General features: G+C 34.4%; 1 protein-coding gene across 1 annotated transcript in view; it reads left to right on the top strand.

Moving 5' to 3' along the window:
• The window catches only part of LOC143242045 (putative peptidase C1-like protein F26E4.3), a 65,663-nt gene continuing 43,910 nt past the window's right edge, over nt 1–21,753 (top strand). The window contains exons 1-3 of the mRNA XM_076485387.1: nt 1–157; nt 3,831–4,193; nt 19,305–19,368. Of these exons, the coding sequence (XP_076341502.1) occupies nt 3,914–4,193; nt 19,305–19,368 (344 nt within the window). The 5' untranslated portion in view covers nt 1–157; nt 3,831–3,913. The remainder of the gene's footprint in view (nt 158–3,830; nt 4,194–19,304; nt 19,369–21,753) is intronic.

Raw genomic sequence — 21,753 nt, 5'->3', positions numbered from 1 at the left:
TTAGCAGCAGACGATTCGGATTAGCCTAGTTACGGCCTTCGCATCATGGGATGGTAGGAACCAGATAAACGGATTGGATATTATGTCTTCAAATGCAACGTGAGCCTGTGTTGAGACAAGATCTGTGTCGGAAGATCGGGAACAGTTTTATTAAAAGGTTAGTAGGTAAATTTTATTCACTGGATAGAAATAAGTAATAAGGCGAGTAAAAACTCATAGTTGTTGCCTGACAGTTTTCATGACATATGTAATAGCTTCAAATAGTTCAGTACTACAAATAATTTAATTTAGTCTTACGGTCGTGGAAAGTCTTAGTTGGCAGAGAGTATTGCATTAGGCACTGAATATTATTGTATATGTGATGTTTAATTACAATAACAACACTTACTTCGTAGTATGATACGCATATGTAATGGTAACATTACTGTTATTTGGTTTAGTAAGAGGTAATGAAAACAAATGGCCGTCCGAATATTTAAAGAGAAAATTTGTATAATAATTCCACGTTATTGACGTTTTTAAAATCTTATTATTTTGATAGAGTTTTTCTCTGTGTAGGTCGTAGCGAATATAATTTTAATTTACCAGTTTTGTTTATATGGTAAAGATTGAGTCAGAAATTCGAGTTTCAGGTCAGACCGGATAGTCTTTAGTGGTAATGTGGTCAGTGGATGGCATACGTACTGACCAGCAAGCAGGGACGTAGATCCTGGGAATGGGTGAGATACATCCCCCCTTCATTTTAGGTGGGGGGTATGGTGCATACAATCATCCACCCTACAGTTTGGTCTGTGGAATTGTTTTATTGCATCACAGGCCTACAAATTGTGTTTGTTCTTGTGATTCTCGTGCTCTTACCAATCGAATTACATAATCAGGCCTAGATATAGGCTTTTTCAATAGCCGAAATGTACATCTTTAATATAGGCGTGCTTCTAAGCTTTCCGATCTAAGCGATAGTTCGTAAGTATCAGTCAGTAGGCCTAAGTATGCATCCAAATATCGTGGCAACAAGGTCACTCTGTGACTGCATGTTTACAGCTTTCAGGTTCACGTAATCAGAGATTACCAATTTGCAAATTGAACAGTCCACATAAGTGGTTGCAAAAATCATCCCCCCCATTGGTTGTAAAAAATCTATACCCCTGTCAGCAAGTGTTTAAATGTTTCTGTGAACATTACTAACGTAGAGAATACATGCCTCACTCTAAGTGGTCAATATATAGCTCATGTGATTGAGTGCTTTTTAAAAGGGTCAGTATAGCTCATGTGATTGAGTGTTTTTTTCATAGGGTCAATATAGCTCACGTAGTTGAGTGTTTATTTTAAGGGGTAAATATAGCTCACATGGTACAGTGTTTATTTTAAGGGGTAAATATAGCTCACATGGTACAGTGTTTATTTTAAGGGGTAAATATAGCTCACATGGTACAGTGTTTATTTTAAGGGGTAAATATAGCTCACATGGTACAGTGTTTATTTCAAACTGATCGAAAAAAACCTCAACAAATGAAGTTTATCCTTTTGAATCAATGTATATAATATTAACCGCTAATATATTCACACGCACACACCAAGATCACCACTAATCTATTCACACACACCAAGTTCAACACTAATCAAACACATCAAGTCCATCACTAATATATTCACACACACCAAGCTCACTATTAATATGTACATACACACCAAGTTCATCACTAATATATTCACACACACAGAGTTTACACTAATATGTTCACACATATCACGTTCGTCAGTAATATATTCACACACATTAAGTTCATCACTAATATATTCACACACATCAAGTTCATCAATAATATATTCATACACTTTAATTCACCACTAATATGTTGACACACATCAAGTCCACCACTAATATATTCACACTCTATAACTTATTTTTAGCTACTGTTGTTGCATATCCATCTTTAAATTAGTAAGTGTTTCTTTTATAAATGAAGTGCCTGACTGAGTGAACATTTTACACAAAACATATTCATGTGAAATAAACAAAGATGACATATTCTTGAAAGTGAGTCCTCGTCTACTGAATATCTTATTATTCATGTTTAACATAATATTTTCCGGTCTCTCATCATCTGTAATCTCATTAGCACGAACAGGGACGAACACAAAATCTTCACAAATTTAGGTCACCAATCATAAACCGTTAACTTATGCTTTGCATTTAATTGTCTATCACGTGACTGTCATGCTTCTACCCTGGAAGTCCTCCCTGTGTCGTTAAAGTTAATTATGGTTATAACAAATAGCAGTTACTGGTCCTATGGAATGGCGTGTTTCTGTTTTGTTTTCTTCTTTAACGTGGCTCCAAGTAGTTGTAAACTGCACACATTCCGTTTTTTTTTCATTGCCCTAGCCTTCTTGTGTTTAGTAGGTTTGAAATGCTTTAGCATTTTAGAAATTTAAATTAGAAAGACGTGAACGTATTCCTATTTGGTATAAGGGAAAAATTCCAAGGATCCAGTCACAAATCCACTTCTTTGATGTTCTCCGACCTTAGAAAGTGTTTATTTTAACACACTTTTTAATAATCGATAAGTGTCCACCAGGAAGATTTGATTGTTACATAATCCCGTGACACTGCTAGATCCAGAAACCTAACCTTCTTACCCATCAGTCAGCGTGTCACAGAATGTGGGACCCAGTTACACTGGATTACACATGGATTTTGTTATTCTTTACGAATAAACACGTTTGTTACGATACAACTTTTAAATAAACAATTTTAATAACTTTATTTCTTTAAGAGTTTTGCTTTAGAGAATGGGACTGTCGAGATGGACCAATAGGTCCGTTGTAGTCCGTTAGCTTTATGTTATAACTTCCTCAAAATTCCGTCAGCGACGTTATACGACACATTCCAACACTCATGAGTCACAAGTTCAGTGTAACACAAATCTCTGGAAAATCCATTAGACACATTGTACAAAACATTTATATATATGTACACAAACATGAATCTGATTTATCACCACTTTCTTACAGATCTCTGTCCTTCACACACAGGTTTACCACTTTCTTACAGAACTTAGTCCTTCACACACAGGTTTACCACTTTCTTACAGATCTCTGTCCTTCACACACAGGTTTACCACTTTCTTACAGAACTTAGTCCTTCACACACAGGTTTACCACTTTCTTACAGATCTCTGTCCTTCACACACAGGTTTACCACTTTCTTACACATCTCTGTCCTTCACACACAGGTTTACCACTTTCTTACACAACTTAGTCCTTCATACACAGGTTTACCACTTTCTTACAGAACTTAGTCCTTCACACACAGGTTTACCACTTTCTTACAGAACTTAGTCCTTCACACACAGGTTTACCACTTTCTTACAGATCTCTGTCCTTCACACACAGGTTTACCACTTTCTTACAGAACTTAGCCCTTCACACACAGGTTTACCACTTTCTTACACAACTTAGTCCTTCATACACAGGTTTACCACTTTCTTACAGAACTTAGTCCTTCACACACAGGTTTACCACTTTCTTACAGAACTTAGTCCTTCACACACAGGTTTACCACTTTCTTACAGATCTCTGTCCTTCACACACAGGTTTACCACTTTCTTACAGATCTCTGTCCTTCACACACAGGTTCACGACTTTCTTACAGATCTCTGTCCTTTACACACAAGCTCACCACTTTCTTACAGAACTCTGTCCTTCAGAATATATTATAGCTTCACTTCTCATGTATCCATTATTCCTAAATTAATATGCATCAATGTCATCCTCAGAATTAAGTTCAAAAATATCTTTTAAACAACGACTCAGTATTTTTCTTACAGTCCTTATAGTTTTAGGGCCACCCGTATTCAGAAGCTCAGACCCAGAAGCAATTCCCTCTTCAGAAGACCACATCTGACGGGAAATGACCAATCAAGGCACTTCGTTATTAATTCTCTCCATAGTTTTTGTGGCAGTCACAGCGATTGACTTCTATGACGACTTGCGAGGAGACTACTGTCGTGCACGTCGACCAAGGTCATGCTGCCCTGGTAGAGACGACTACTGTACTATGCCCATTCTGGACACTGTTTGCTACTGCGACATTTTTTGTAACCGGACCAACGGTGATGATTGTTGTCCAGACTTCTGGGAACATTGCCTGGGAGTGAGACGACCAACACCCCAGTCTCTAATAAATCCTTGTAAGTAAACAAGTTTTTATTTGTTATATTTATACGGTAATTTGCAAAAGTGTTAGGACAAGAGAATATTTTGCCATTTTTTCCATTTTATGGGGCTAATTATTCCATGTCATTACAAAACGTAAATATCAACACTACGATCATGCTTCACTGATCACTGTTGATAACTAAATGAACCATAGTGAGAATACTTATCAGTCTTTAGAATTCCAGTATACTGTACCAAAGTCATATCATAAGAGTTCTGATTGAATAAACATACTGATCAAATTTAGGGTCTGAAATAAGTGTCATGGTACCCCATGCAGTGTTGTAACTGTATACAAATAAGCTAACATGGAGCTAGCATATGGTGCTAGTATATGCTAGAATAAATAAATTTAATAGCACTCCCTAAATGAACCTTGATAAAAACAGTGTTTAATACTATATATTAAGTTTTGTTGTCATTCCACGGCCCCAAAAAGACAAAGAAAACTGTCAGTAGAGCAGAGTTTACGTTAAAGATTTACGTGACGCTCGTTGGACAAATTGATGCAGAATTGAAATGTTCCCACAACACTGTCAAGTACACCATGGATCGTGAAACCAAGATAGGTAAATTTGAAAATAGGAAAGTAAGAGACAGAAGACCTAAACTCAATGATACTAACGTTAAGTATCTTTATGTAACCTTCAGGACAGAAGGAAGAGTGTCACTGAACTGTTGGTGACTGGAAAAATGGTGCTACTCACGGATTAATACAAGTTTAAAATATCTTGTTCAAAACGTAGGTTATACGTCCGGTGGGAGAAAGGTGAAATATACATCAATGGGTAACACCCACCATGAAGCATGGGGAGGCGTGTAGTGTAATGGTTTAGGGTGTTTTTTCTGTTGAGACGATAGGAGGTATTTACGAGACAGATGGATTAATGTACAAGCACAAGTACAATCGTGGTATATCTAGTTGCTTGTGTATTATTGGTAAAGGATTCTACTACCAAGAAGATAATGACCCCAGACACTCATCCAACCTATACAGAAAAAAATTACTTAGCCAAGAAAGAAGCAGCTGGAGTCATTCAAATGATACAATGTCCCTCACAGAGCCAAGATCTCCACCCAAATGAGCAGATCTGGGAGTTGATAAACCAGAAACTTTACAAATCCTAAGTTATTTACAAAGAAACTTAATGGGGGGTATGTTGGAGACATTTGAAGTAAAATCCCAAGGAACAATTTGATTAAATATATTAGAACAATGCCTGAAAGACTGTTTACAGTTATTAAAACAAAAGAATGACACAAAATATTAACTACTTGTTGAACTGAAACACGAGTTTCTGTTATACTAAACATGAATAGTAATAAAATGTTAATGTTTTCATTGTTAATAGCCTGAAATCTAATTTTTAACTTTGTCCTAACACCTTTACACAGTACTGTGAGTGATATGAATCGTTTCATATATTGAATTAATTCTGTTTGTTCCTCTTCATAGCTAGATGGTTAGGGGGCTTTTATTGCATTCTAAGGGTCGCGGTTCTAACCCGTGTCCCACCAAGCTTGCCTATCCTTTCAGCCGTGGGGACGTTATAATGTGACGGTCAATCTCATATTCAATGGTAAAAGAGTAGCCCTTGTGTAGCTTTGGGCGAAATTCAAAACAAACTAACCGTCATTTTCACACGATCTGAGCGAAGACCAGATGTCTAATTCATGTGATTAATCTAAAATCCACTTGTAGTCTAAAACATTCAAAGTTTATCTTTCATTTGTTTCCCTTTAATATATTTTCCATTTTGTACCATTGTTCGAAAGTTTCTAAACCAGCTCCTCAACAATTGTTGTTTTAAAGTCTAACTACAGCGATACAGCCGTTCAGCTGAACTTGTTTTATGTTATATCTGTATCGAAAAACCGATGTAGTTTTCATTCTTGACGCCAGGTGATCTTAACTACGGAAAATAAAAATAAAAAATGATTAAATAATTATAAACTTTTATGAGATAATTTTATCAGTCAAATATTTTATTTTGATTTATAGTTGTTGTTTTCTTAAACACCAGACTTTTTCATACATTGAATAGTTAACCCTAAACTTACTGTAAAGTTTAACTCTTTAGTAAAAGAATTTTATATTTTTTTTGTTTTAACCCTTGTTTTACTCATTTGCTTTTATTACGGTTTACTACCAGCGATGTCCTCATGTCGCATGACATCAAATAATCTTTTGTTTTTAACTCAGTTTAAGGAACTGACTAAAAATCTGTATAAGAAGTAGTAAGTATTGTCAGTGTTAATGTTTAATTGTTATATGTTACCAGCGAACCTGTAACCAACAAACAAACCTGGCCCGGCATATCCAGGTGGTTAATGCACTCGACTCGTAATCCGAGGGTTGCGGACTCGAATCCCTGTCACACCAAACATGGTCGCCCTTTCAGCCCTGGGAGCGTTGGTAAAAGAGTAGCCGAAGAGTTTGCGGTGGGTGGTGATGACTAGCTGCCTTCATTCTAGTTTTACACTGCTAAATTAGGGACGGATAGCGCAGATAGCACTCATGTAGCTTTGAGCTAAACTCATAACAAACCAAACCGACCAACAAACCTAATGGACTCACAAGTAGTTTGGTATATAGGTCAGAACCATACGTTTAAAAACATTGCTTGAGTTAATAAAACTTTGATTTTACGTGAACAAATTTTCTATGAGAAATCATCTTTCTAAAACTGAGGCTTACATTTATCGTGGCAATTTTTTTCTTTTGTTTTAACAATTAAGTTCATTCTTGGTCCGGTTGTTGACTGGTACATGGTTTGACTGTACTTTAATCTTGGTAACTGTTATAAGAGTGACAGTTAACAGGAGTCCAAGTGGGTATTGGCTAGCCAGCTGCCTTTCCTCTAGTCTACCAAATGTATGGGTGGTTATGTACAGATCCACACAGGAGTCAAAGTGTAGGGGAGTGGATGTTGGCTCGCCAGCAGCCTTTCCTCCAGTCTGCCAAATTTATGGGTGGTTATGCACAGATCCACACAGGAGTCCAAGTGTGGGGGAGGGGTATTGACTAGCCAGCTGCCTTTCCTCTAGTCTACCAAATGTATGGGTGGTTATGTACAGATCCACACATGAGTCCAAGTGTAGGGGAGTGGGTGTTGGCTCGCCAGCTGCCTTTTTTCCAGTCTACTAAATTTATGGGTGGTTATGTACAGACTCACCATTCTGTAGTTTTACACAACAATTCCGAAACAAACAACTGTTTATTTTTTCCATGCAGCAAGTTTTAAATACCTGTTAAATTATATTAGATCTTTTGTCATCTGTATTAACTTACTGTAGAATTAGAATTGGAGAAATGTAATGTGCTGTGCCCACCACGGGTATCGAAATCGGGTTTTTAGCATTATAAACCTTGCAGACTTTCCGCTGAGCCAGTAACATATGAATCACGGAACTAATTACAACACTTGTGAGTGTTAGCAGTAACTCGTGGTATACACAACTGGGCAGTACGAGGTCCTTATTGTGGAGCTTTCCACATCAGGTTTTACTAAAAACTTATATTTTATATGTGTCCTTTACAATAAACCTTCTGCCCACCTAATATACTAATCACACTATATATCCACCTAATATAACACCTTTACTACCTATATCCACTTAGTGTCACATCCGTACTACACATAGCCAGCTAGTGTCACATCCGTACTACACATATCCACCTAGTGTCACATCCGTACTACATTACTCAGAATGCTCGTGTCTACACTAGACATGTTACAACCAGCACGTGGTTGGTACTTAATGATCATGAATTTTGCGGAAATCCAGCAACCAGCTTATTTCTATACCTATTATGAAGGTTATTTGTCTCTCTGGCCACGCTAAACTCTAACGTTGGTGTGAGGACGGTGTAATTAATTCATAAAATTACCATCCTCCGACAAAATTGTCATCTCACTCGAAAACTCTCGTCATTAAACTCTAAAAAAACGAATTAACGTTTTAAAACTGTCACGTGCTCCTCTTCAACCCCCGTGGACGAGGGCGTAAAATTTTCTTGTATACTCTTTTAATTTGAAAGGCGTTTCCATAATGTCACACAAATTACAGAGAACAACCAGGAGAGCTCAGCTTGTTACAGGAGAAGGACAACAAGAGATAGGAGATGATTAAGATTATAAGGGTTTTTAGGTTCGATTACTATGTGAACCAAGTTCATCCAATCACAGTTTTTTTATTTCACGGAACATTGAACTTTTGAACATTCCCGTTTATTAACACTAATATGAAAAGGTTACAACAAACCTGTCTGTGTATAGGAGTTATTCTTATATATATATATGACCTTGACAAATACAAGTAAAGGTCAATATAAGGAAACTGAAACACCACATGTAGAACAGTTTTATGAGTTTAAAGAGGGCTAAAGCGCGTGCATGTGAATTAACAGTATTTCAGTACAGTCAAAGTGTATTTTACCGGTCTAAAAACTCACTGTGCTTTAAGAGGTAAGGTAATTATTATGTGATTTAGTGGCCTGGCATGGGCTGGAGGTAACGTTAAGGCAGTCGACTCGTAATATGAGGGTCATGGGTTCGAATCCCCGTCATACCAAATATGCTCGCTCTTGCAGCCGTGGAGGCGTTATAATGTTACGATCATTCCCACTATTCGGTGGTAAAAGAGTAGCCAAGAGTTGGCGGTAGGTGATGATGACTAGCTGCCTTCCCTCTTGTCTTACACTGCTAAATTAGGGATAGCCCTCGTGTAGCTTTGCGCAAAATTAAAAAAACAAACAAGTTTTGCGATTTAGTAAATAAATGTAAGGTATGATAAAGCCAGAAATCAAAGACCTATGGATGGCTAAGGTTTAGGCCTACTTGGTATATATCTCAATCGTAAACAATAGTATGATTAGTACAACTAATGTTTTCTTCTAATTTCAGAGATTTAGATAAAATATAGATTACGAAACATTTACAAGACCAATCCTGATACTTAAATAATGTTTTCTGAAAGAATTTTTTATCAGAGTTTCAGGATTTTTACAGTTTCAAAGATTCATAGACGTTTTATAAGAATTATAATATTTCATCGCTGTTTCTTCATGGATCAGTACCTTTGGTACAGATAAACTATTATGTAAAGAAATAAGCCCCAGTGGAGAGAAATTTTTTTCTTGTAACGTAACTTTCGTTTTGAATCCCTGACGAAGAGACTGAGGCATTGAAGTATTTGGAAATGATGTAATCAGAGGAAACTGAGCAAACACCTTTGGTTCAAAGCCTCGCACACACTCCTACGTTATACGTAATGCCCATAACGTGACCATGACCCGAACGAGCGCCACCTTGTGTACGTGAGAGCATGTAAGTATGAGCAACAACTCTGAAAGTGTTTAACAATTAAGCTACTCTGGAAATAAGGTACATATGCAAGCTCACAAATACAAACTAGAAATAATTATTATACAGATGAAACTTGCTAGTTTTAGTTCTCCAGTAAAAAACCAGTTCCTTTAAACAGTGGAGTTGATGCAACACGAATCTTCCAGTTTCCAATGAATATTCGTACTAGGTTACCTTTTTGTTTACAATTGGTAGGAAAATTTGCTTGTGCAGCTTTGTACAAAAGAAATAACTGAAACTCCAGTAACACACGTGCTAACTAAGTAACCATTTAGTCCAAATATTCAAGTGGACTATTTACTATTTTGACTCCACCCCCACTCCATCCCAGTGGCACAGCGGAATGTCTGCTGCGGATTCAGAGTGCTAGGAACTAGGTTTCAATTTCCGTGGTGAGTACAGCACAGATAGCCTATTGTGTACCTTTGTGCTTAATTGCAAACAAGGAAACAAAACTATTTTCATAAAGAAAAAAAATATGATTTTCCTGTTCTGGTTCATTTGTCTTCTACGTGATTTGTTCTGATTGACATTGAGAACGAAAGGGAGTTTTGTGACATTGATGCGTGTATGAAGCTAAAACAATATGTTTAATATTTATATCTCATTTTTGTTATTTTCTACTATTTTTGTTATGTAAAAGGTCAGTCTTTCCGACACATACGCGTGTATATTGGTTGAGTAAAAGATATAATAAAATAATAGTACTTGTACCAATATGGGTATTTGTACTTATGAGGCAAATTTCACAGAAATTATTAGTACGTGACCATTTTTTCTCAATGGCTTATCTTATAAAAATAGTGTTCCAACCACTACTGTGTTTGTTATGACAAAAAACCTCTTTATTCAACGAAACGTGTTTTCAGCATTGAACATGATGGACATAGTGTGGTTGAAATACTATTATATACGATTGTTCCGACTGGAAAACTCTAAAGGACTGAATAAGGAATTTGGAGTGAGAAATGTCATAGGCCTAATAGAAATAATGTCTTATGATAGACATAACTGATCGAGTTTCAGACATTGTTCGATATATTCATGTTATCTAAATGATAAAGTTCTTGTTAAAAGTTGGCAGTGTTCGAAGTACAAATAATGTCTTATGATAGACATAACTGATCGAGTTTCAGACATTGTTCAATATATTCATGTTATCTAAATGATAAAGTCCTAGTTAAAAGTTGGCAGTATTCGAAGTACAAATAATGTCTTATGATAGACATAACTGATCGAGTTTCAGACATTGTTCAATATATTCATGTTATCTAAATGATAAAGTCCTAGTTAAAAGTTGGCAGTGTTCGAAGTACAAATAATGTCTTATGATAGACATAACTGATCGAGTTTCAGACATTGTTCAATATATTCATGTTATCTAAATGATAAAGTCCTTGTTAGAAGTTGGCAGTGTTCGAAGTACAAATAATGTCTTATGATAGACATAACTGATCGAGTTTCAGACATTGTTCAATATATTCATGTTATCTAAATGATAAAGTCCTTGTTAGAAGTTGGCAGTGTTCGAAGTACAAATAATGTCTTATGATAGACATAACTGATCGAGTTTCAGACATTGTTCAATATATTCATGTTATCTAAATGATAAAGTCCTTGTTAAAAGTTGGCAGTGTTCGAATTACCTATTACTAACTAGCACTAAAGTTTCCATCATACTGTCGTTGTTATTGTGTTGTTGTTTGTTTGTTTTGTTTTTTCTTAAGGTACAATTGTATACTTTTGTAACGAGACACAATACCAAATGGCACATGAAGTTTCCCTATTTATAATAAATTTGGCGGTGGTTGTTGATGACTAGCTGCCTTCCCTCTGGTCTTACACTGCAAAATTAGGGACGGCTAGCACAGATAGTCCTCGAGTAGCTTTGCACGAAATTCAAAAGAAACCAAACTGACTATCAAATCTAACGAACTCACAAGTAGTTTGGTATATAGGTCAGAACCATATGTTTAAAAACATTGCTTAGGTTAATAAAACTTTGATTTTACGTGAACAAATTTTCTATGAGAAATCTTTTTCTTCAAACTGAAGCTAACATCTATCGTAGCGAGATTTTTCTTTTGTTTTAACAAAGTTCATTTCTGGTCCGGGTGTTAACTGTTACATGGTTTGACTGTACTTTAATCTACGTAACTGCTATAATAAATAAAAATATTTTAAGAAAACTAAATATCACTTTTTACGTTAAAAATTAGCTAAACCGTTTCCCTAAAACGATGTGTCTCAACATAGGTCCATTGATGTAAGGACCGAGAGAAACCGACCGACAGGTGGATTGCCTGGGTGAGAATGTTTCCAAGAAAATACTTTTGTCCGGTATGGCCAAGCGTGTTAGGGCGTTCGACTTGTAATCCGAGGGTCACGGGTTCGCATTCCGGTCGCACCAAACATGCCGTGGAGGCATTATAATGTGACATTCAATCCCACTATTCGTTGGTAAAAGAGTAGCCCAAGAGTTGGCGGTGGGTGGTGATAACTAGCTGCCTTCCCTCTAGTCTTACACTGCTATATGAGGGACGGCTAGCACAGATAGCCCTCGAGTAGCTTTGCGCGAAATTCAGAAAAACATTTCACATCAAGTTTTATATTAGTTGTGAGGTTTAGAATTGCTTTATCAGAATTTCAATCCTTCTGAAGTTTATTGTTAGAGCATCAGGAGCGGACACGAGAGTGACTTGGTCGATGAAATTGTGTTTTATTGAACCCAGTCCTTCACAAAAGTTATCCCGGGTACGTTAGAATTATCAAAGAAAAAAATACATATGTTCAAAGATTGAAACATGAAACTGTCCACATTTTATTCGACTTTTCTGTGTCTGTTTGTCTGCGTAAATATCGCAAAAGAAAGATATGTGTATATATACACCTAATCTCACAAGAAAATTAGTGAAAACATTTTAGATCAATTTTTAAAAGATGAGATTCTGACATCACTAATCCATTTTAAGTCTAACCCTATAAAACTGCAACGGTTGAAACTACTTTCATTAATATATCAAGCTATTTATCATCAATACATTTGAAAATTTCAATCTCCACATAGAGTTAGAAATTAGGCTAATTAATAACAGTATTTGTACTTCAGGTGTCTTTATCTCTTCGGACTACAACTAGCCTAATTTCAACTTTTTGTTTTAGTCTTGAGTACAGGACCCAAGAATTTCAATCAGATCTCTGTTGCCTCAAAACGTAAAGTACAGCTAAGCTTTCTGAAAGAAAACTCTGCAGTATCGAAATTAAGGTTCTAAGACTATTAAAACAGAGTTTCACGATGTCAAAATGTGAAATCCAGTTAAGCCTATTAAAACAAAACTGATATAGCGAATTCTAGGGTACAGATAAGCCTACTGCACCAAAAAAACACAACAAAGGCGAAAGAAATACAGTATAATGTCACGTCAAACTGAAAATAATTAAAATGTAAATGAGACACTCTTCAAATTTGAAATAAGTGAGTATTGTAATAGATTTTGTAAGATATGGATGTTACAAGCTACAGTAACTAAATATTGCTTATATCAGAACTACATCCACACACGAAGCGGTAATTTGAAACTGAAAATTTATTACATCTGCAGAAACAGTTATATCATATTATAATGAAACTCTTGCTTGAATAATAGTGAAAAACCTTTTTAATTACGTGATGTACAACCTCAAATTTCACGAAATTTGTATCCTGTGTGCATGTAGATTTGCAATAGTGGTCACGATTTTCTCGTTTCGCCTACGTTTCCTGTCACGGAGAACTTTATTTTTCTCCTTTCTCAGGGTGCAAATATGGCTTCATGAATCCATCACACGCAGATTTAATGCACTGGCGCCATCTATACAAATATAATAGTATTGTCTGTTGTATGTCTGTGTAAATACTTCTGCAGGATGTGGATGGATCTTCACCAAAATTGGTATGGAAGTTCATTAGGTCCATGGGGAAATATAAACAAAATTTTAATTTGTCGTTTTACGAGTGTTTTGTGGATTTTTTTAACCATTACTTCGCCCCTCTTAATAGATCTTCACCAAATTTGGCATGAAGGTTTGTTGGGTCCATGAGAAGATATATTCAAACTTACGGTTTCACATTTTGTGTTTTGCTCTTTTTATGGGTGCTTTGTGGTCTCTTAAAATTATATATAAAGGAAACGACTTTTGATGTCCTAAAATAACCTTTCATTAATTATTAATTTACATAACTTCCGCTCAAGGTATGGGTATCCCAGTGAATATATGATAATTTACATTATCATATTTAAGATAAATTACATAATGTAGCGATTAATGATCATAAACTAGTGACAGAATAGTACGTATTTACTGCCTTAGTCACTATAGATTAGAATGTTATTAAAGCATTGGCAACTATAAGCCAGTGTGAAATTAATGCCTTATCTACAGTAAACCAGGACGTAATTAATAACACATCTACCATAAGCCATGATTTAATTAATGCCCTAGTTACCATGAATCAAGATGTAATTACCGTCGTGACCACCATAGCCAAGTACACAGTTATTGTCCTGAACGATTGTGTTATTATTATACGACCTCATAATACGAATCAGTGAAATTCAACTTTCTAACAAACTTTTGTTTTGTAAATGAAACAAAAAACTGCTAGCTAAATGTCTTGGACTAAAGCTCGAGTCTTGGAATTTCTTTCGATTCATAATATAAACTTCATATATCAATAATACGATATAGATAGTTTAGTTGGACTTTGTGATTTGATTTGGTGATGGTAAACCAACCCACAAATTGTCTGACCACAACAACTTATAATAAAAAGACAACAGGAACAATTTGTACCACTGGATAATTTGGATGGATAAAGCGTTAATAATGTTAGCTAAAGGTCTTATGATTATGCTTCATAACCGGAGTTTTCTTTTCACTTAAAATAATATTTACGCTGTATTGATAAGACCACAATATACATTTCTTTATAGGTCCGTGTGAGTGTAGGCAGGTCCTTACCGTATTAACAGGGTCACAATATGCACGTTTTGTATGTGTCAGTATAAACAGGTATACACTGGACAACCAAACTCACAATATGGATTTATGTAACCGATATAAAATAAGTCTTGCAAAATCATAATTATGTACTCTGGATTAAAGTCCAGCGATTATTCACCTATGAGGGTTGTGTGCGGCTCTTGCGTTACTGTCATTCTGAAGAAAAACTTAAACGAGACACCTTGGAGACAATAAATGGTCGTTCAATCATAAGAGTTTTTCCTGTCCGTTGGTCTGAGAGTTCATGGAATATAGACATAAATATATCCATATTAGAAGAAAAAAAACTGAATCGAAAATAATAATGAAAAGAAATTCCCAGTATAAAACATCATTAAGGAAAGTTTTTATTCGTTTGGAATATTTTAACAAGAAAGATGATTACTTGAATTTATGGCCCCCTAGTGCATCACTATTAATCCTGAGGAATCATACTGCTAAAATTATGGTTTCGATACCTGTGTTGGGCACAGCGGAGATGGCTTATTGTGTAACTTTATGCTTAAAAAAACACAACAAATCTTGATTGAAGTGTACCTGGAAAATAAGTGGCTGCTAAACATTAGTGTGTAGTATTACACACTCCAGAAAGGGAGTGTTACACACTTCAGGAATGTGGTATTACACACTAAGGAATGTGGTATTACAACTAAGGAATGTGATATTACATACTCCAGAAAGGGAGTGTTACACACTTCAGGAATGTGGTATTACACACTAAGGAATGTGGTATTACAACTAAGGAATGTGGTATTACACTCTCCATGAAGGTAGTGTTACACACCCAGAAAGGTAGTGTTACAGACTCCAGGAATCTTAATTAATGTATCCTAAAATAACACCAAGATGTCCACTTAACAGCAGTGCATCTCCATCTGTTAAATCTCCATCCAGATCCACAACGAGGAAATATTCTACTTATATGTACTCAGGAATACGAATATACTCAGTAATGTATGTTAGTGTTGAAACTAGTTCTGAATCAACTCTTAAGTATGACTATCGGATACAGTTACATAACATTACGGAAGTCAGTTACATTGATCGTGTAAATGGAGTGGTGCCTCGAACATCTACCATCAAATTGACGGTGTCAAGCTATTTTACACTAATAATTAAAGTGTTACCATACATCATGCAAGGTCTTACTGGCTTGATCTTGTAGTACGTGTATAAATCAGAGTGAAAAAAAAAACAGTCTTCCTTTCCTGTTTATACCACAATACTTATTTCGATTTTTACCCCTTTTTAACTACATGTTTCCTTTTGGTGTCAAGAGGCTTAATGCAATATTGTAATACATTTGAAAGGAATCGTATTTATATCATTACCGAAGTGTGGATGTCATCCTGCATAGTTTACAGAGTAAGTTACTTGTTTCTTTATTCAGTGTAATCCTGCACGGTTTACAGAGTAAGTTACTTGTTTCTTTATTCAGTGTAATCCTGCACGGTTTACAGAGTAAGTTACTTGTTTCTTTATTCAGTGTAATCCTGCACTGTTTACAGAGTAAGTTACTTGTTTCTTTATTCAGTGTAATCCTGCACTTTTTACAGAGTAAGTTACTTGTTTCTTTATTCAGTGTAATCCTGCACTTTTTACAGAGTAAGTTACCTGTTTCTTTATTCAGTGTAATCCTGCACGGTTTACAGAGTAAGTTACTTGTTTCTTTATTCAGTGTAATCCTGCACTGTTTACAGAGTAAGTTACTTGTTTCTTTATTCAGTGTAATCCTGCACGGTTTACAGAGTACGTTACTTGTTTCTTAATTCAGTGTAATCCTGCACGGTTTACAGAGTGAGTTACTTATTTCTTTATTCCGTGTAATCCTGCATGGTTTACAGAATGAGTTACTTGTTTCTTTATTCAGTGTAATGCTGCACGGTTTACAGAATGAGTTACTTGTTTCTTTATTCAGTGTAATGCTGCACGGTTTACAGAATGAGTTACTTGTTTCTTTATTCAGTGTAATCCTGCACTGTTTACAGAGTAAGTTACTTGTTTTTTTTCATTTGATACATTTCGTACAATAAACAGCACTTTATTTCTGTTTAGAATTTTAGTAATTAAAAAATATCTGTTACAATTCGGAGACAATTTTGTTTGAACTAGTTTTTCGTATGAAGACTCCATTAACTTTCACCATAGTTACATCTAACTCAGTAAGTTCACAATAAATGTGTTATGTCCATTTATAGCGGGGGTGGGTACAAATAGGCTTAATCAAATACATAGCGATTCAACGAAAAGATAACATTACAATTGGTACGTGGGCGAAGAGCGACCACACAGAGCAAGACAGAAAAATAATAAATGTAAATGGTGTACTTAGTAGGATATAAGTCATGAAGGATAAGATACCTCGTTGTCGATTTATCTCAAAGAAATTGTTTAATGATCTCCGTGGTAACGACTACATTTTTTACGTTGTCTAGCAACTGCTGTGTTATGGTTGTTAGGCTGTGCTCTCCTTAATCTACATATGCTGTTGTTATCATTTTTCGTGTTGGTTATCTATTCCATTTTTAATATAGAATTCAGTCATCCTTTGTAATTTTTACCCCACGATATTTAGCATTCCCATAACGTTTTTTTCCCTATCATATTTAGTATTGTGTTTATCCCGATTAAGATGTTAGAACACAGGATAACATACAACACTTGTGATGGCTTTTAAACGAAATCCAAAACTATTCTTCTTCAGGATAATAAATGGTTATGTTTAATGAGTGTAATAAATTATTTAGTTTTATATTTGTTATTTAACGTGCAATATTTAGTATTTATTGATTATTTAACATACCATATTTAGTATTCTATTTGTTATTTAACCTACAATATTTAGTATTTATTGATTATTTAACCCACAATATTTAGTATTTATTGAATATTTAACATACAATATTTAGTATTCTATTTGTTATTTAACCTACAATATTTAGTATTTATTGGTAATTTAATCCACAATATTGAGTATTCTGTTTGTTATTTAACCTACAGTATTTAGTATTTATTGAATATTTAACCCACAATATTTAGTATTCTATTTGTTATTTATGCTACAATATTTTGTATTCTATTTGTTATTTAACCTACAATGTTTAGTATTCTATTTGTTATTTAATTTACAATATTTAGTATTCTATTTGTTATTTAACCAACAATATTTTGTATTTTATTTGTTATTAAACCTACAATATTTAGTATTTATTGATTATTAAACCTACAATATTTAGTATTCTATTTGTTATTTAACCTACAGTATTTTGTATTCTATTTGTTATTTGACCTACAATATTTAGTATTTATTGATTATTTAACCTACAATATTTAGTATTCTATTTGTTATTAAATCTACAATATTTAGTATTTATTGATTACTAAACTTACAATATTTAGTATTCTATTTGTTATTTAACCAACAATATTTTTTATTTTATTTGTTATTTAGCCTATAACATTTAGTATTTAATGATTATTAAATCTACAATATTTAGTATTCTATTTGTTATTTAACCAACAATATTTAGTATTCTATTTGTTATTTAACCAACAATATTTAGTATTCTATTTGTTATTTAACCAACAATATTTAGTATTCTATTTGTTATTAAACCAACAATATTTAGTATTTATTGATTATTAAACCTACAATATTTAGTATTCTATTTGTTATTTAACCTACAATATTTAGTATTTATTGATTATTAACCTACAATATTTAGTATTTATTGATTATTAATCTACAATATTTAGTATTCTATTTGTTATTTAATCTACAGTATTTTGTATTCTATTTGTTATTTATATATCTGGTGGTAATTTATTGTACAGTATTTAATTGTTCTTTGGCCATTTATAGTCAAATACTGAGGCGTTTGTTGATAATATTTGGCCAAAATTATATTATCTAGATGAAATGTGTATAAACAGTTTACTTTTCTAGAATCGTACAAAAAACATTCAAAATTCTACAGTTAACTACTGGAAACGTGTAAAACGTTTAACTGACATGTTTATGCTGTTATTATTCTGTTGTAATTAGTTTTTGAGATGACTCATTAAACTGAGTTTTGAGTTTATTTAGTTTTGTTTCTCACGTGTGGAGCAAACAGTTAAAGGTTTGAAGCTATCTAACAGTTTCTAACGACATTAAAATATGTATACATAATTTGTTTTACTAAATACTTTTGTGTGGATTGATTAGTTCCTTAAATAATCAGATAGCATTATATTTTTCTCTAACATTTGACTGTTAAGCAGTGGTTCTGAATTTCGCTCAAAAATACTCGAAGGCTGTCTGCATCCCTAATTTAGAAGTGATACGGTAGTCATTACCACCCATCGCCAACTCTTAAGCTGCTCTTTTACCAACGAATAGTAGCATTGACTGTCACGTTATAACGCCCCCGCAACAGAAAGGATGCGTGGATTACTAGTTGACACCCTAACCAATAAACCATGCCTCGCCGGCATGTCCGAGAGTTTATGATGCTAAAATTCGGGTTTCGATACCTTTGGTGAGGATATCTCAGTAGGTCGATTTATTAGCCTTATGCTTAACGAAACAAACATTTTTATAATCAGTTTTAAAGATGAATATACGTTGTTTTGGTTGAAAGTATTGTTGTAAATTATTTGATAACACACATGGTTTTGGTTTCGTTTCAGACTGTTATGAAGGGAACGCAGGCTACACCGTGGGACACAAAGTAAAAAGAAACTGTAACACGTGGTAAGTAGTCGGACTTACGACAAAACTGAAAGTGGTTTAGTTCTGTACTTACCGTGTGTCCACCTAATAAACTGTTCACTTACGGATAATGTGTAGATAGTTTAGTAATTTAAACATATTTAGTGGCTATTTCATTCCACAACGTGTGAATATGATGTGCTTAAAACTGACACCTAAATAGAGTTGGGTGTGTGATTAAAACCTACAACTAGGTAAAGTTGGGTGTGTGATTAAAACCTACAACTAGGTAAAGTTGGGTGTGTGATTAAAACCTACACCGAGGTAAAGTTGGGTGTGTGATTAAAACCTACAACTAGGTAAAGTTGGGTGTGTGATTAAAACCTACAACTAGGTAAAGTTGGGTGTGTGATTAAAACCTACACCTAGGTGAAGTTGGGTGTATGACTGAAAACTATACACAAGTAAAGGTGGATGTACGAGTGAAAGATATACCTAAAACTGATAGTCAGTATGATCCACTAGATCCAAAACTGATTGTCAGTATGTTTCACTAGATCAAAAACTGATTGTCAGTATGTTTCACTAGATCAAAAGCTGATTATTATTATGATCCACTATATCCAAAACTGATTGTATGTTCTAATAGATCCAAAACTGATTGTCAGTACGTTCCACTGGATCCAAAACTGATTGTCAGTATGTTTCACTAGATCCAAAACTGGTTGTCACTATGTTTCACTAGATCAAAAACTGGTTGTCACTATGTTTCACTAGATCAAAAACTGATTGTCAGTGTGTTCCACTAGATCCAAAATTGATTGTCAGTATGATCCACTAGATCCAAAGCTGATTGTCAGTATGTTTCACTAGATCAAAAACTGATTGTCAGTATGTTTTACTATATCAAAAACTGATTGTCAGTATTTTTAACTAGATCAAAAGCTGATTATCAGTATGTTTCACTAGATCCAAAACTGATTGTCAGTATGATCCACTAGATCCAAAACTGATTGTCAGTATGATCCACTAGATCCAAAGCTGATTGTCGATATGTTTCACTAGATCAAAAACTGATTGTCAGTATGTTTCACTAGATCAAAAGCTGATTATCAGTATGATCCACTAGATCCAAAACTGATTGTGAGTATGTTCTAATAGATCCAAAACTGATTGTCAATATGTTTCACTAGATCAAAAGCTGATTATCAGTATGATCCACTAGATCCAAAACTGATTATCAGTATGTTTCACTAGATCAAAAACTGATTGTCAGTATGTTTTACTAAATCAAAAGCTGATTATCAGTATGATCCACTAGATCCAAAACTGATTGTGAGTATGTTCTAATAGATCCAAAACTGATTGTCAGTATGTTTCACTAGATCAAAAGCTGATTATCAATATGATCCACTAGATCCAAAACTGATTGTCAGTATGTTTCACTAGATCAAAAACTGATTGTCAGTATGTTTTACTAAATCAAAAGCTGATTATCAGTATGATCCACTAGATCCAAAACTGATTGTCAGTACGTTCCACTAGATCAAAAACTGATTGTCAGTATGTTCCACTAGATAAAAAACTGATCGTCAGTATGTTTCACTATATCAAAACTGATTGTCAGTATTTTAACTAGATCAAAAGCTGATTATCAGTATGTTTCACTAGATCCAAAACTGATTGTCAGTATGATCCACTAGATCCAAAGCTGATTGTCGATATGTTTCACTAGATCAAAAACTGATTGTCAGTATGTTTCACTAGATCAAAAGCTGATTATCAGTATCATCCACTAGATCCAAAACCGATTGTGAGTATGTTCTAATAGATCCAAAACTGATTGTCAGTATGTTTCACTAGATCAAAAGCTGATTATCAGTATCATCCACTAGATCCAAAACTGATTGTGAGTATGTTCTAATAGATCCAAAACTGATTGTCAGTATGTTTCACTAGATCAAAAGCTGATTATCAGTATGATCCACTAGATCCAAAACTGATTGTCAGTATGTTTCACTAGATCCAAAACTGATTGTCAGTATGTTTCACTAGATCAAAAACTGATTGTCAGTATGTTTTACTAAATCAAAAGCTGATTATCAGTATGATCCACTAGATCCAAAACTGATTGTCAGTACGTTCCACTAGATCAAAAACTGATTGTCAGTATGTTCCACTAGATAAAAAATTGATCGTCAGTATGTTTCACTATATCAAAAACTGATTGTCAGTATTTTTAACTAGATCAAAAGCTGATTATCAGTATGTTTCACTAGATCCAAAACTGATTGTCAGTATGATCCACTAGATCCAAAGCTGATTGTCGATATGTTTCACTAGATCAAAAGCTGATTATCAGTATCATCCACTAGATCCAAAATTGATTGTGAGTATGTTCTAATAGATCCAAAACTGATTGTCAGT

This window comes from Tachypleus tridentatus, unplaced genomic scaffold, assembly GCF_004210375.1.
Source record: "Tachypleus tridentatus isolate NWPU-2018 unplaced genomic scaffold, ASM421037v1 Hic_cluster_1, whole genome shotgun sequence".
NCBI lineage: Eukaryota > Metazoa > Arthropoda > Merostomata > Xiphosura > Limulidae > Tachypleus > Tachypleus tridentatus.
This window is presented reverse-complemented; position numbering and strand designations above follow the sequence as displayed.